Here is a 15497-nt window from a genome sequence, read left to right on the forward strand (position 1 = left end):
AGAACAATATTCTGTCACTATGCTTCAAAAGAAGCTCCATGAACCTACAGATCAATGAAGACATTGGTTCAGTGATTCTACTTAATTGTTTCAGAACTAGAAGCATTTTCCAGGAATGGCTGAAAACTAATTGAAGAAAAATAATGTGCAGTTCAAATCTAATACAGATACCATTTATACATAAAGACACTAGTTGGAGAGTGTGTCAAATTTTATGGTCAACCTCTTCTGGAATGGCAGCTGGCATAATATTAAACGCTAAAGCACTGCCATCTTCCAACAACAGAGATATATATGAGGCTTCATAGATAAAACTCTAGTTTTCAATAAAGTGAAATGTATACATTTGTACTGTGCTTGTGTAAGTGAAAACACCACTAGACTTGGCGCATTGAACTGAACTTCAGGTCAATACAGTGTGTTCAGTTGATGATGCACCTTGACAGGTTTACAGCTGTTATAAACTCCTATGGGAAGTACTTATTAAATCTGCTCCACGTCTATGGCAGATGAGCCACAGAAAAGACTGCCTGTACTATCCAAAGGAAAGAAAAAGAAAAAAAATCTATTAAACAGGATTCTCTCTGACTATGCTTCAGTCTTATATAACATCAGGAAAGTAACCAAAGTCATAAGGAACAGTCATGTCAGAATTCTAACTTATAAAGATGTGTGTTCTTTTAACCAGGTACTTGGTAAAAAGTAAAACTAATTTGACTAATATTTCAGCAATACACCATTAAGTAAGCTAATGCTGTCACAGCAGTGATCTGTTCAAACTTTACTGGATTAGACCTCAGCTTTTGCACTCTCAGCTAAAACTGTAAAAGGCAAAAATACCTACAAAACTAGGTACTTGCATTGCTTAACTAGCTACTGTCTAACCCAAAGTAGAAATCAGGACCAAAAGTGAATGGGCATGAAACTTCCATAAGTACAGGAAGAGCTACTTGCCTCTGAAAGCAGATGTTAGCACATCTTTTTTTTTGTTGGGAAGCTGCCTGAAACTACTCATATAAAGCTACTAAAAGCATGGTAACTTCATGGTTAGCTTACTTGCTGCTGAGAAGTCCAGGTTGCTATCCCAGGGGAATTTTTCTGTATTTTACATGAATAGCTCATTGGATTAAATGTAAAGCATGTCTACATATAGCCAAAACAATGAACAAATAGTGTCATGTACATGCATGTGAGTTGGCTTTCATTTAGTTCATATCTCTATGAATTTAGTTCTTTCCATATATTTTTCCTGCATTCTACCTAGTTAGTAAGTGACACATAGACATCTGAAGCAATACTCCAGGAAGCAGGAAACATGCTTTCCTCCCTCTTTTGTAATTACTGACTCAGAAGAAAGAGACTTAAGACTGTGAGTAAAGCCATATTTTTAGGAAGCATATTCCCACAGGGCCAGAAGCTTTTGTTAATACTGTATGTGCACAGTCCATCTGGTTGTTATGTAAGTGTTTTTAAATTATTGCTTAAGTTTTCAAGATAAGGAATTGCTCAGAGAAATCTTTCACTTGGTAACATTTTAAAAAATCGTTTCATTTTAATACTTTCTGCAAATAAAATTTCTTTCCCATTTCTCCCTCAGCCACACCAACAAATCCTAGAGCTAGACAGGCGTAGCAAGAAGTCACTCTTTCAAATCTGCCAAATGATGAAGTTACTCGATATGAGTAGTACAAAAGGAAACCTACTCGTGAGTTTGTGTTACTGAATGAAGAGAGATACATTAAAGCTGCTTTTAAGATTATCCAGATAAAGTATCAGGGGTGTGAAGATCTTAAAAGGAAGCGGCAGAAAGTCATACAGCAATAAAAGCAGTTTTATCATAAATTGGCCTTTGAAAGAAAGACAGCTGCTTGTTAGACAAGCTACATGTTTTTATACACTGAGATACATTTGTATTATTTCCATTAACAATTACTACAAAGAATACTATGTCCTCACATTGAGTTAGTAAATGCTTTTAAAAACTAAGATCTAAACATTTGGCTAAGAAAAATTTATCTGTTTTTCATGGCTCTTTTTCCATCAACTGAATAGCAGTAACTGAATAGCACCAGCAATGACCCATGAAGTATCTTTCTGAAAAGCACTAAATCTGCTCAGTTCCATGCAACTAGAGGCAAGCACATTTCTTCATAGCTTACACTGAACTTTTTGTGATGACTTTGAAGTGCTTGGTGCAGAGTTAAAAACAAAACAATAAACCCCCACCTCGATACTTTTGCCAAACTAGAGCAGCACCAACAAGAACCTCTGCAGCTGACTCTCAATTCATTAGGCACCATGGCAGCAGAGTTTATTCCTTAAGCAACCAACAAATGGAAGCTGTGTCCTGAAGCCAAAAAGGTCAAAGAGAAAATGAGTAAGGCTTCCTGCAGCTCAAAGGTGAAAACAAGTTTATCACACATGCCTTCAGCATGGCCTTCCCAGCTGCTGTTTATATTCCCCAGCCCCCCAAGCCCAGCTGCTTGTTGCCTATTACGTGCATCTCGGCTCCTCCTTGGAGTTGTCCTGACTTGTTACGCTCCATTGCCAGCTTGTTCACAGTCAGGGTACCAGGTGGCTGCTCTTCTATGATGGCAGCAGTGGTTGCCGGGCTGACTGCTCCTATCAGCCAAGACTGCTTGCCACATGCTTTAGGGGGAGTAGTGCCAATGACAAGTGTTAAAAAATCATGACATCATGTCTAAAACATGAGAACTAAAACAATAAAAAAAAAACAAACGGGAATTTTTGCATGTTTTAGTGTGAAAATTAAGTAAAATTTTCATGGTTTTATCTTTCACCCTTCAGCTTTTAGAAAGTGCCCCTGAAAAATAACATTGTTCCGGCCAGTCCCAAGAACAGCCAGATCTCAGAAGCCTGAGACTTCACAGTTTTTACAACTGGGACCACTCAAGAGTGAAGCAATCTATCACACTTTGAGACACTTGCATACGACTCATACTTGCTAAATTGCTAATTGTTTTAATGAACGTTGGCGGTATGCACTGCATCTGTAACTGAAAAGTTTTTTGCTCTCTGAAGACCAGAAGCAGGATTGATATCCTGCCTTCTTGTATAAAGCTTGCGTTGTGTTTCTTCACATCTAATCAAAATACAAACCCAGACATGTCCCTGACCTCTCTGAACTACCCAGCCAGAATTGTCTTCAAGTTCTTAGACATGCAAGAACTTCCAGAATTAAGATGCTGCCAAATTCTAATTTCTTTCTCATCTTGTTGTGGGCAATCTTAGTTCCACTGAAGTCAATGAGATTTTCCCCAGGGATTAAATATGGTCATAATTTCAGCCAGTAATGGCACAAAGCAGAAAGAATGGAGCTCAACAGATGTTCAGTGAAGCAGGTGGAAGGAGAAATAAAGGCACACCTTTACATTTTTCAGTAGTGTCAAGGTAAAATATGAAATGCAGGCCACTGAGGGCAAATAAAACCCATGAAAAGGAGGTATTAGTTTCACAAGAATGCTTCACTGAGCACAACTGACTCAATAGAGCGTATCAGTAATAATATACTCTCCTATATGCAAATGAGTCTTCAAGTATACTGCAAATACACACAGCATAACAGATTTTCTTTATTGATGACGAATTAATGAAGTCTCTTGCTGAAATGAACTCCCAGGGACTATTCCTGTGGGGTTCCAGTCCACTAAACGTTTTACATATAGGAAGTCTACACTATGATGATATATATATATAGCAAGTACTCGTTTGTCACGATGTTAGCTTCCACTTGCTCATGACTAAGACAGACCACACGTTTTCTGTGTATTTACCACTGTATGTTTGTGAGAGCAAAAAAAGTTCACGCTATGAAACATTCATGACAGACAGTTCATTTTTATTTCTTAAACAAATAGATGGTTTGTTATACTGTATTTTTTTAATAGTTGCAAGCAATTTCATTATATCATTGTGTCCGAGATACAGGAACCAAGCGTACATAATTGAAGACAAAGGAAACTGAGAACACACTTGACAGAATTAACAGGTAAATGAAATCAGTAAATGCAACTGCCACATCCCTTCATTTGATGTCTGTGGAAAAGCATCTTCTAAAGTTCCAAGCACACAGCACATACCAGTTAGCTTACTTTAAACAGCAAATTTGTTTCAGTAATCCATATGGGTAACTAATGCTTTATCATAGATATGATATTCCTTTAGGTGCTTTATTTTGGCATGCATGCTCCATTCCTTATTGATATGTTCCCTTTTTAACAGAGTCTTTATTTGTGTTAAAGATCAAAGTAGATAAACTCAATACAAAGCTATGTGGCAAGGGCAACACCTGTTTCTGCTACCCACACACACACTCATTCACTCGCTCCCCCTTCTGACCTCTCTCTGCAGGTGACTATGAGTGAACAGCTAGTTCTCTGTGAGACCTGAATGGGACATACACATTGGCAGATGTGGGCAAATACTTTCATGTTTATTAATCTAAAAAAGAGTAAAGATTACAAAAATATAAGAGGTAGAAAACCTTAGACAAGTTAAAATACATAAAATCTCTAGGTAAAGTTTATTTTGGTCAGGCAGAGTTTAGTTTATCAAACGTCAATCCAAAATAACAGGGGTATGAACTAAACAAAAACATTATTGTAACTTTACACTAAAAGGTGACAGTTACCCTTCTTTCTTAAGGCCACTGTACCACAGCAAATACTCTGATTCAGTGCATTACAGCATCCACATATCAGAGTGGTTCCACTTATGTACTGCTGATACTAGAAAAATAACTTTATTTAAAATTATTATGTATAAACTAAAGCGAATTTTCAGGTGTAGTTTTGATCACCATACTTTTTGTTTTAATTGAACTGTTCTTCAACAATCCCACTGATTTCACAAACCTGTGAAATCAAACAGAAAAACACAGAAATTAGGGCTAAAATTTAATGTACAGAAAAACAGGGTAAAAGGGAAAATTAATCCTTCATTGTGTTTGTATTTTGTAGGAGTTTTCCATAATGCTGAATTCACAGTTAAATAAGCAACATTGATCAGTATTTTGATGAATCCTGGTTCCTTTTCATTTCTAAAACACCCAGAAGCAAATCACAGTTTCTTTAGTTATATTATTTGTTGCCATTATTCAGTGTTTTGGAAGGGGTTTCTGCTGCTTCTTTTTCAATAGTAGTAAGAGACTACAAAAAATTACCAGTGTTTCAAAAAGAATCAAACAGAATAAACGACTGTGATGCATCAGCTAAACTGAGATAGCAATGTTTTATTTTCTGATTGTGTTCAGGTTGAAAAGCTTCCCCAACGCAAAACAGAAATTTAGCTTTTACAAATATTTACATATGCATATTGAAATATATTGTTTTGCAAATGTTGCTGACTGTAACACAACCTGCCCCCCACCCCTGACAGTGTTTGTAAAAGACGTGATGCTGTAACTGGACCTATTACACAAATCCAGTCAGAGAATCAGGGTTATAAACAGGAAATAAACACCACAACCACATTTAATTACACAGCTGAATGCATAAAGGTCCACATGTTACCTTAGAAGCCTTCATCCTGCCATTTTTAAACCCTGAAGGAAATCAGGCACAGCAGTTTCACATTTAATCACTTCTTTTGAACATATAAATATGCAAGCCCGCTTTGGGAGATTAAAGAAACTTGGCAGGAACAAACTATTCCCATTATCATCTCCAGCTAATCAATTAAATACGATTGGAACAAGACCTTTAAGTTTCACTTTGCCAGGTGATAAGCCTGGACTTTATATCTGATACTGTACTGATGTTCAACAGAGCAAGGTACATACCATGAAAACTTCTGCATCACAACAGAGAAAAAAAAAATACAGCCTAGGAAATCTTAGCAACAGTTCTTATCTTTTATTAACCTTACATGTATTTTTTTGTCATTTACACCTAATGTTTAACAACTGTTTTCTGTAGAGGCACTTCATTTAGCAGATATTCAAGCACTGTCACAGTTTGATCTTTTAAGTAATAGATTTGTCTTAAGGGTTGAAAAAGAACAGCAAATACATGTAAGCTTGTTTCATTTGAAGATTCTTCTCATGACTGCTACGCACAAAACTCCAGGGACTGTGGTCTTCTTAGCTACAGAAGGAAATGGGATGCCAGCCAGAAAATATATTCCGTGCTACCCCATATGCATTATAGAATTCTTGACTGATGAGAAATAGTATTAGCAAGATCAAATTAACTTTCAGCTGCCATGAGATACAGAAGCACCAAGGTGGAAATGCAAGAGATGAAGGACACTCTGAAGGAGTGATGGGACTCAGTGTACCTGTCTCAGTCCCCTAGTAAGACATATCTCTAACTGCCCTCTGCAGTCCCTTTGTTTCTCTTCTTACTTCAGAGAGCAAATAGCTTGGACTAGACTCTCTCACTTCTATACAGGCAAAAGTAGGTGAGAGGACTTGTACCCTGACAGGCTGATTTCTCCAGTATAAAAAGGAATGACAATAACTTAGAAGTAGCAAATAGAAGCAGGAAGACCCCGCTGACTTGGGGAAAATAACTGGAAAAACTACGGCCATTTTAAATTTAGTGAAATCACACCTGAAAGAAATCCAGATAGACATTAGAATTTCAGCGCAGACTCCTGACACACTTTAGAAACATTAACTGGTGATTTCTCATACCTTTGCTGTCAGTTAACACATTTTATCATCCCACTTTGCAGTTCAGGGCAACAAGACATGGAGAAAACAAGTGTGGCCAGATCCTGCTGTAACATTCACATTGGCACCATGCATTGCCAAACAAGATTTAACCAAAATGAACAGAAGTCACATATCACGGATGAACCCTCCTCTCTTATCCCTCTCTCCCAGTCTCCACATTCATGGATTTTCTCCCTGACAAGGTCAAGAACAGTCACCGTAATCATGCCACAAAATCTTAACCTTTTCCATTACAGAGCTTTTCCTACTTGAATGTGAAATCTTTCCTCTTCATGACAAAAGAGAAATTTCTACAGTTTTGGCTTAGAATAAATTTCGTCCTTGTAAAACACATTTACAGCAACAGGATAATAAGGAGTGTTAAATTTTTTTTAGAGCCTGGAGAATACTGGGCCAAAGGAAGAAAATACATCTGTCACAGATCCTTCAGCTCCTGGTCATTTTTGTACTCTAGGATTACAGTCCAGCATTCTACATTTTTTCTGGTTTCTGCAGCAATCTGGACCCTCTTCTGAATCAGTCAGTTGTGGAGCCAAAAACCTTTCAAGGCTTTATTTAACCCAAGGGGATGTACTCCCTGCTTGATATTCCCTGGGTCTTGCACGTCATGGAGTCATCTGCAGTCAAACAAATTGAGTGGAAAGTAGGTATAGAACATGACAAATGTGCTTTGGTAGTACTTCTGGGCTACTTCGTCCTCTTTCTTCACTGCCATAAACGACTACACAAGGCACTGGTGAAAGATGACTGTGTTTGATAGCTCTTGAAAAAAAGTTGGGACAATTAAATGGAATAAAAAGCACACATAGTTTTGCAGCAAGATATTCTTGGCCTGTAGTGAAAGAACTCAGCCAGCATGGCAAGTGAAAGAATCAAGGAAGGCATAAAAGAATGAGCCCATCAGCATAATTTGGTCCCCACTCTTTCCAATGGTCTGTACTATGAAGGACACACCAAATGGCCAGTTCCTTCCAACTGCAAAGTCTGGACAGTAGTCCTCCAGTCGAACAGCTCACTGATATGCTCCTCAAAGGCCAGATGCAGTTCCATAGGATGACTGCACCTCACAGTTTTCATAGGGTTGTAGTCACTTGTCTTTAGAGTAAAACACCAGGGGTATTGCTTCATGAGTATTTTGGGGTTGAAAGGCCAGCTGAAGCAGTTTCAGCTCACCACTGCCAGACTCTCCATAGCTCCTCCCGATTCACGCAGCACAAATGTTAGGCAGCCACAGGGTTGAGCAACAACACAGGACTGAATTATCTGAATAAAATTCTAATAAAGCTTAGTACAGTTTTTTAGCGATTGATTATCTGTTGAATTTACCTATATATCTATCCAGAGTGGTTTATACAAGGCATAGAACTCCATGGAATTAAAAAATTAAGGAGGACAGCCAATATTTTTTTTTTCCTGAAAGCTTAGAACTCTCCTTGCAAATGTTTTTCAAATTAAAGAAAAAAGAAGTCTTTTAAAAGCAAAATATATTTACATCACTGCTATTATATACGCTGCCATTTAATACTGGACATTCACATAGATAAAATTAGCATGAACATATTCTATGCTTTGAAATCTACAGACTTCTATGACTAAAGTTTAACAGTATTTTATTAATAACTGTTATGGTCAATATTAATCTAAACTGTCATATCTTATAATTCCCAGGTATAGGTATTTCGATCACTAAGGACAGCCATTACTTTATTCAGAGGCACTCTGCTTTCTCAAGTAAATTATATATTCTAAGGACTAAATCATGGTAATAAAAACAAGTGGGGTGGGGTGGAGCTTTGCAGTTTTAAATCACTAGGATAAACCTTAGAATAAAAATTAAAAAAATGCATTTACATGTACATACATTTATGCACATTTTCAAGGGTTTGTAAGAAAACAGGTAGCATCAATGTAGAATCATGATCATTATGTCATGAGCATCTTTATCAATGTCTAACATGTAGTGTCCAGGAAACCAACTGAAACTGCACATCCAGCCTGTTCTTTATGAATGCCTAAGTACATTCATACATACCAAGACAAAAAACCCTGCTGTCATCATCTAGTTTGACCTCTGACATACCTGTACAGAGCCCGGATATACCTGTATAGACCCCATAGAATATCCCGTTGGATTATCTACCATCTGTCATTAAGAAAGCCCTATCACCCCTTGTGTTAAGAACTCCAAGTTCACTGCCTCCCTCAACTTTTGCTTACAATGCTTAAGGCTCCTCGTTGCTAGGACATAGCATTTAATTTCCTTTGTCACAGTCTGATGAGTTGAATCTTTTTTATTTAAATGACTACCTACAGATACCAAGTCATCTCCGAGGTCCCTAGTTGAATGTCTTTAGGTGAGCCGAACTCCTAACAGGACTTCCCAAACCCTAGGTTGTTTTTAATCACCTTCTGAAAGCTCTCAAGTAATTCCAACCTTTCTTAACGTCAAGACATGAAAACCACAGTTTTTTATTGGTATGACGTGGAATAATCACTTTGCTACTTAAATTTTTAGGCATTCAAGGCATGGTCTACTCTTCTTTGTGACGCTGAGAGCTCACTCTGAGATGATCTTCCATGATCATCCTAAAGCCATTAGGTCACTGCTTTCCAGGATAAAGCCTCATTATTCTGCAACAGAGACAGATATGTTTCTCTGGTGCCAGATAAATTTCATTTGGTTCGAATACATTTCATCTGGTTATAATAAAGTGCATTTTACTGGAATGTAGCCATTACACCAGGGGATTTATATCATTTAATATCTTCAACTTGTCCTTCCCACCAATTATGCAAACCTGTAAGACCCTAATGAGCCCCATTCATCTACATCTTCCCATTAGAAACTCTAGTTTTTGATTCCTCAGTGAGCCAGCTTTTAATTTACCTAATGTGTGCCCTGATAATTCTCTATGCCATTTTAAAAATTACAGTGTCATTTTTTATTACATGAAATGTCTTTGGGAATCCAAGTTTACCATAATAATGCAAGTTGCAGGAAAGATATCCTTAGGTTTGGAATCTGTACTGAAAACAGCTTTCTGCACTGAAACAATTTTGAGAATTTTTTTCTTCACTGCAATGGAAAATTCCTTCTTCCTCCCAAATACTTAGTTCAATGTGAACTTTTCCAAGATGAATCCAAATATTTAATGGCAGTTTTGGATTTAAGCACATCCATTCCAAAAAAAGGAATCTTGAGTCTAGTTGCAGTTTTCCCTAGCTGTATTTGAATTCTCCCATCACTATCCAACAGTCATCTAACTTCTGGCAGAATTAATATCAATCTCTACTTTTGTATCACCATCTATAAATAATTAAATCCAAGCAGCCAAGCTTCCATGCTAGAAAATTGTTTTCTCTCCTTTCCAGACTACAACAGCAGCTTCAGCTATGGGTGTTACAAGACCATCCAGCCAAGACCATCCAATAGGCCTGGAAAAATTATCTTTACAGGAACACAATCCTTACTGGTATCCCATTTCTGAAGTGGACACAGAACTGTCTCAAGCTAAATACCTAGCTAAGCCACTGGTAGGCAGAATGACAGACAATGTATCTTACTTGTCCACACCGGAGAAATTTGGAAAATTACTCGTACTCCAAGCAGACAAAAGCTTTATGACACTCCTCAGAAAGGTTATTTGGGGTGGGGAGATACTACTTTTTTACTCCAGTTTGTATTACCACTCTTAAAATATTAAGTAAAAGAAAAATACCAATATTTTTTTCCAGAAGTTACATGAATTTGGAAGCGTAAGTGTCCCAGCAGTTCAACCCAGATTCACTTCTTAGACAAAAACTGCATATTTATAGTAAATTTCCTATTCACTGGGAAAAATTTCCAACTACAAATATCATGTTCTTATTAACCAGACGTATAATTGACCATTATATTTGAACAATGCCTCATAACTACCCTACTCCCTACAGAAACCAAATCTAGCCTTGCCCTAAACTCATACCCACTGAAAGAGATGTTTCCAGTACTGCTATACTACATCAGAGTAGAAGACAAGTAAAAACAGCTGAATCTGACTCACAGAAATAGATTGTGTTTGTACTAATGTCATAAAGGTTGTAATCAACAGTTGCTGCTCTAAGCCTGATTCTGTCATTCTTACTCATATACTGAGTAGTATCTCACTCTAGCAAAAGGAAACTTTCACAGCAGAAACATATTCCAGCAGTAAACTCCTCCTTATCAACGCTGATCAAGCAATTTTCCAAACCTTTGGAACACTTATTTTCATAAGGAAGAAAAAGTAACTGTTAAGCCATGTGAATTTGCTCAGTGTAAGGAATTTTACCCACAGACAATTATTGAACAGTTTGGAATTTTACTGGAACACAGTCTGAATTTCTTGATGTTACAAAATACTGTTTTTCATTCTTTGGGTCTTTTTCCTAGGTGGACATTTGTGCTGAATGGGAAAATGAAGGTTTTCCTCAAAAGCTGTTGAAGTCAGCAGCAGACTGTCTTTCACTGCGGAGTTTCAAGACCAGTGCAAGAGCAAATGCAGTGCAAAACCTACATTTCCCCAACAATCAGCTTTGATTTATCAGCAGAAGGCCTTTCTCTGCAAACCTCAGATGAGTTTGTAGATGCATAGTGGAAAAACATTCAAGCTTCTTGCCACAGGTCAGCAGGTGAGAGTTCAGGCCTTTTCCCAGATCAGCCAAACTAGAAATGAGCACCTAGTGCTCCTGTTGGCAGGATGAAGTTAGAGTGAAGTGATAGTAGCCACACCACTTGGTGTGCCACTGACTACAGAAACTGGCAAGCCTTAAGCAGATTAGGGAGGGCAAAGGAATGTATATATGTATATATACATAGATACATATTTAATGTGGATTACCCAAGCAGCAAGTTCATTAAGAGTTTACGTCATTCACCTATCATGTACACCTGCCAAACGGGCTGACTTCAGGTAGGGATCTTCTACTGACCGAGGCTATGAGACCTGGTGAAAACTGCTTGGTGGGCTACTTCTTAAGTTAGGCACCCAAGAAAGCGGACTCAGGGTTTGGGGCAGTAAATCGATGCCAGGACTACAGAGAGTAGGTAAAATTACACCAAAAGACTGTCTTTTCAAGGTTCTTGGAAGGTAGTGATGCATCAGGAATTTCCAACCAGCAGTCTTTGTAGGACCTGTTCTCAAGGGAAAATTAAAGCTGGCTCTTGCCAGTTCCCTGCAAGGCCAAATTTCTTCTCATAAAAGCTGGCCAAGAAATGCTCTGGTAGTTGTAGGTGAGCTTTTCTGTTCCCTTGCATCAGTACCCCATAAAGAATAATATTTTTGCCAGTTCAAAGAACTTCCACCAAACTGAAGTACTGTGGAAGCAGTAAATATTTTCTCCAGATCCCTCCTCTTTCCAAGAATAATCTCTATGCATCCTCTGAAAACTCTTTGAAGAGAATCCACACACAAACTACTACCAGTAATAACAGAGAACTCTGTCTTCAGAATGACAGCTGAGGGGGAAGACATATGAGCTCCTGTCTACAGGCTTTTTAGTGACACTAAAATAAAAAAAGAACTACAAACTCTTGATTTTGGATCATATTGCCTTGGCCATTTTCACTTCTCTTTGCTCAGTGTGTACAGAGCATCAAATCTAGCAAGCAGAAGAAATTTAATTACTAAATCATACTAGTTCTTAAAAAAGCATGCATTGGTTCCTAGTTTTTAATAATAAAATTTACATTATAAGAGCAAATAATTACACACCTCTCTCTCTGACATACAGCCACAAATTTAATAAAGCACATAAAGGGGAAATAGAGGTTATAATAAAAAAAATCAACAGTGCTTCTTAAAAATGTTTTTCTTTCATTCTTTAACATAACTAATCTTTAAAGCTGTAATCATTTATACTCTTTTATGTGAGTACCTATTTGATTTCAAATTTTTTCATAATTGGTATGAAGCTTTAAAAATTACAACATCTAGTTATCTTTGGATCTTGCTGATAAGGATAAAATTTTAAAAAGCTGTCAGAGAGCCTGAAGGATTTGGAAAGTAAAGTCTGATTTACAAGAACTGAGAACCCAGATCTCATTTCCAACAGACAAGATGCGCGTTGTCGTATCTGTATGCAAATGATGTTTGTTGGGAGATGCCAAAGTGACCCAATTCTGTTCAGCTATCATAGGCTCTGAAAATAGCCTCTTTAAATTCTTACATCTGACTACATTTGAAACGGCTACCCCAAAACCGTTTTTCTTTTTTTCTTGCAGAACATGAACCAGAAGGTATTAATTTAAAAGAACTCAAGGTGACTCACATAGCTTTTCTTTTTGCACTTTGTTTTCCCACTACCAAAAACTAGCTTTACACCTGGCTGCTATTATCTCAAAGTAGTCAAAGAATGTGGTAAATATTATCCACATATAATTTATTAAAAGCCGAGTCAAAGAACAGGTGTTGCTATTGTAAAGATTAATTTTGCAGCTCTTCTGCTCAAACTCATAAATTACGAACTCCTGGCCCCCTCAACACTAAATCACATACACAACATCCACACAGATTTATTAACTTTAGGGTGAAAAATGATGTGCAATCTTGCCAGCTGCTCTGCCTATAAGCACTGATATCAGCAAGTATGCCAAGCCCCTCACCGACTCTTCACTTTACAACTAGCAATTGGCAGCTTCTTTTTGTCAGCAGTGGCAGTTCTGCACTTTCTGCTTGCCAATGACAAGCATGTAACCTCAGATGGGGATGATAACATTATTTTAACAGCATTTATCATTATTAGATTTCAGATACAGAAAGTATTACTTTGATCACACATTTTTGTTCTACTCCTTTAGCTGTAACAGTAGTAACATTGACCTGCTCTAAAGGGTGCAGCAGTTAACTACACCGCAGTTAACCGCACAGTCAACCTGTGTTCACAAAGGGAAAGCCCTGGTTAATTAAGCTCATATCCTTCTATAAGGTCACCTGGCTAATGAATGAAGGCAAGATGGTGGATATAGTTTTTCTGGATTTCAGTAAGGCTTTTGATGCTGTTCCTCACAGCATCCTTCTGGAAAAATTGCCCAGCTGTGAGATGTGCAGGTTCATGGTGCACTGGGTGAAGAACTGGCTTAAGGGCAGAGCTCACAGGGTTGTAATGAATGGGGCTGCATCAGGCTGGTGACTATTCACCAGCAGTGTTCCTCAGCATTCAGTTCTAGGGCCAGTCCCGTTCAATACATTTATCAATGATCTGGATGCAGGAGTTGAATGCACCATTAACAAGTTTGCTGATGATACCGAACTGGGAGGTGCTGCTGACTCTCTTGAAGGAAAAGAGGCCTTGCACAGGGATCTAGAGAGATTGGAGCGTTGGGCTGTGATTAATGGGATGAAATGTAGCAAGTGCAAATGCCAGATCCTCCACCTAGGATGGAGTAACGCTGGGCACAAGCACAAATTGGGAGGAGTAGCTGGAGAGCAGTTCTGTAGAAAGGGATCCGGGGCTGCTGGTCGAGAGCAGGCTCAGCATGAGTCAGCAGCGTGCCCTGGCAGCCAAGAGGGCAGACCGCGTTCTGGGGTGCATCAAACACAGTATAACCGGCCGGTCAAAAAGTCAGCACTGGTGCAGCCTCACCGTGAATACAGTGTGCGGTTGTGGACACCCGAGTTTAAGGATGTGAATGCGTCCAGAGAAAGGCAACAAAGCTGGTGAAAGGGTTGGAAGGAGGAGTGGCTAAGGATTTTGAGTTTGTCTAGTTTGGAGAAAAGCAGGCTGAGTGGTGATGTCATTGCTCTCTACAGCTTCCTGAGGAGGGGAAGTGGAGAGGGAGGTGCTGGTCTCTTCTCCCTGGTGTCCAGTAATAGGACATGTGGGAATGGTTGGAAGTTGCATCAGGTGAGGTTTAGACTGGACATTAGGAAGCATTTGTTTACCAAGAGGGTGGTCAAACACTGGAACAGACTTCCTAGAGAGGTGTTTGATGTCCCAAACCTGTCAGTGTTTGAGGCATGTGGCAATGCCCTTAACAATATGCTTGAACTCTTGGTCAGAAAGTACAGCTACCTTCTTTCCTTCCTCTGTTCTTGGTACCATCAGATCCAGAAAAAAAAAAGTATTATTAGTTAGGCAACTATCATCTCTACTGATCTGGTGATAGGACCAAAATTTTTGTCAGTTACTACTCTCTTACACTGGGCAGTGACAATGATCTGCTGGGATTATTGGAATCTTACAGTACAGGATCTTGGATGCTCAGAAGTCCCCACACCCAGGCAATGCAGGTACAGCAGCTATAAAAGAACCATGCTGTGCATCTGATGTGTTCTGAAGCATCAGTCTACCTGATCACATAATCAGCCCCAGTCTATGTGTGCACAGCCAGTCCTACCAATGTTTGTGGGATTGTAAATTCATTACAGAAAATACAGAGGAAAATTCACATGCACAGAGAAGGCATGTACCAGGCTCTCCCTTTGGCCTCCTAAGGTGAGCTTCAGCCCAAAGTCAGGTAGAAGGTTCGGGTGCAAGTCAAACTGGACTTACTGGCTTTGGACTAAAATCAGCTGGACACACAGAACTTCATTGCAGCACTGTACTGGTGTTAAAAAACTGGCACATGCTCTTCAGTATCTCACTGTGTAAACTGAAATTTCATAGTCAAACCCCAAGCTATGTATGGTTTTGTGAAACTGGTATATGAATAGAAAACTCTTAATTTTTTTAATGTGGCACAATTTAAAAATCTATTCTATTTATCTGGCATGATTTTTATTATTCATTAATCCCTTACCCAACTGTTCCATTCTGTAATAAAATTGGCCTTTTCTTATTT

General features: G+C 38.5%; 1 protein-coding gene across 2 annotated transcripts in view; it reads right to left on the reverse strand.

Moving 5' to 3' along the window:
• Positions 1 to 3842: 3842 nt before the first annotated feature.
• C3H8orf34 (chromosome 3 C8orf34 homolog) overlaps positions 3843 to 15497 on the reverse strand; it is a 167723-nt gene continuing 156068 nt past the window's right edge. For both annotated transcript variants that reach the window (XM_056333302.1, XM_056333303.1), the window contains exon 14: positions 3843 to 4874. In XM_056333302.1, the coding sequence (XP_056189277.1) occupies positions 4867 to 4874 (8 nt within the window). In that variant the 3' untranslated portion in view covers positions 3843 to 4866. The remainder of the gene's footprint in view (positions 4875 to 15497) is intronic.

This window comes from Falco biarmicus, chromosome 3 (genome assembly GCF_023638135.1).
Source record: "Falco biarmicus isolate bFalBia1 chromosome 3, bFalBia1.pri, whole genome shotgun sequence".
Taxonomy (NCBI): Eukaryota; Metazoa; Chordata; class Aves; order Falconiformes; family Falconidae; genus Falco; species Falco biarmicus.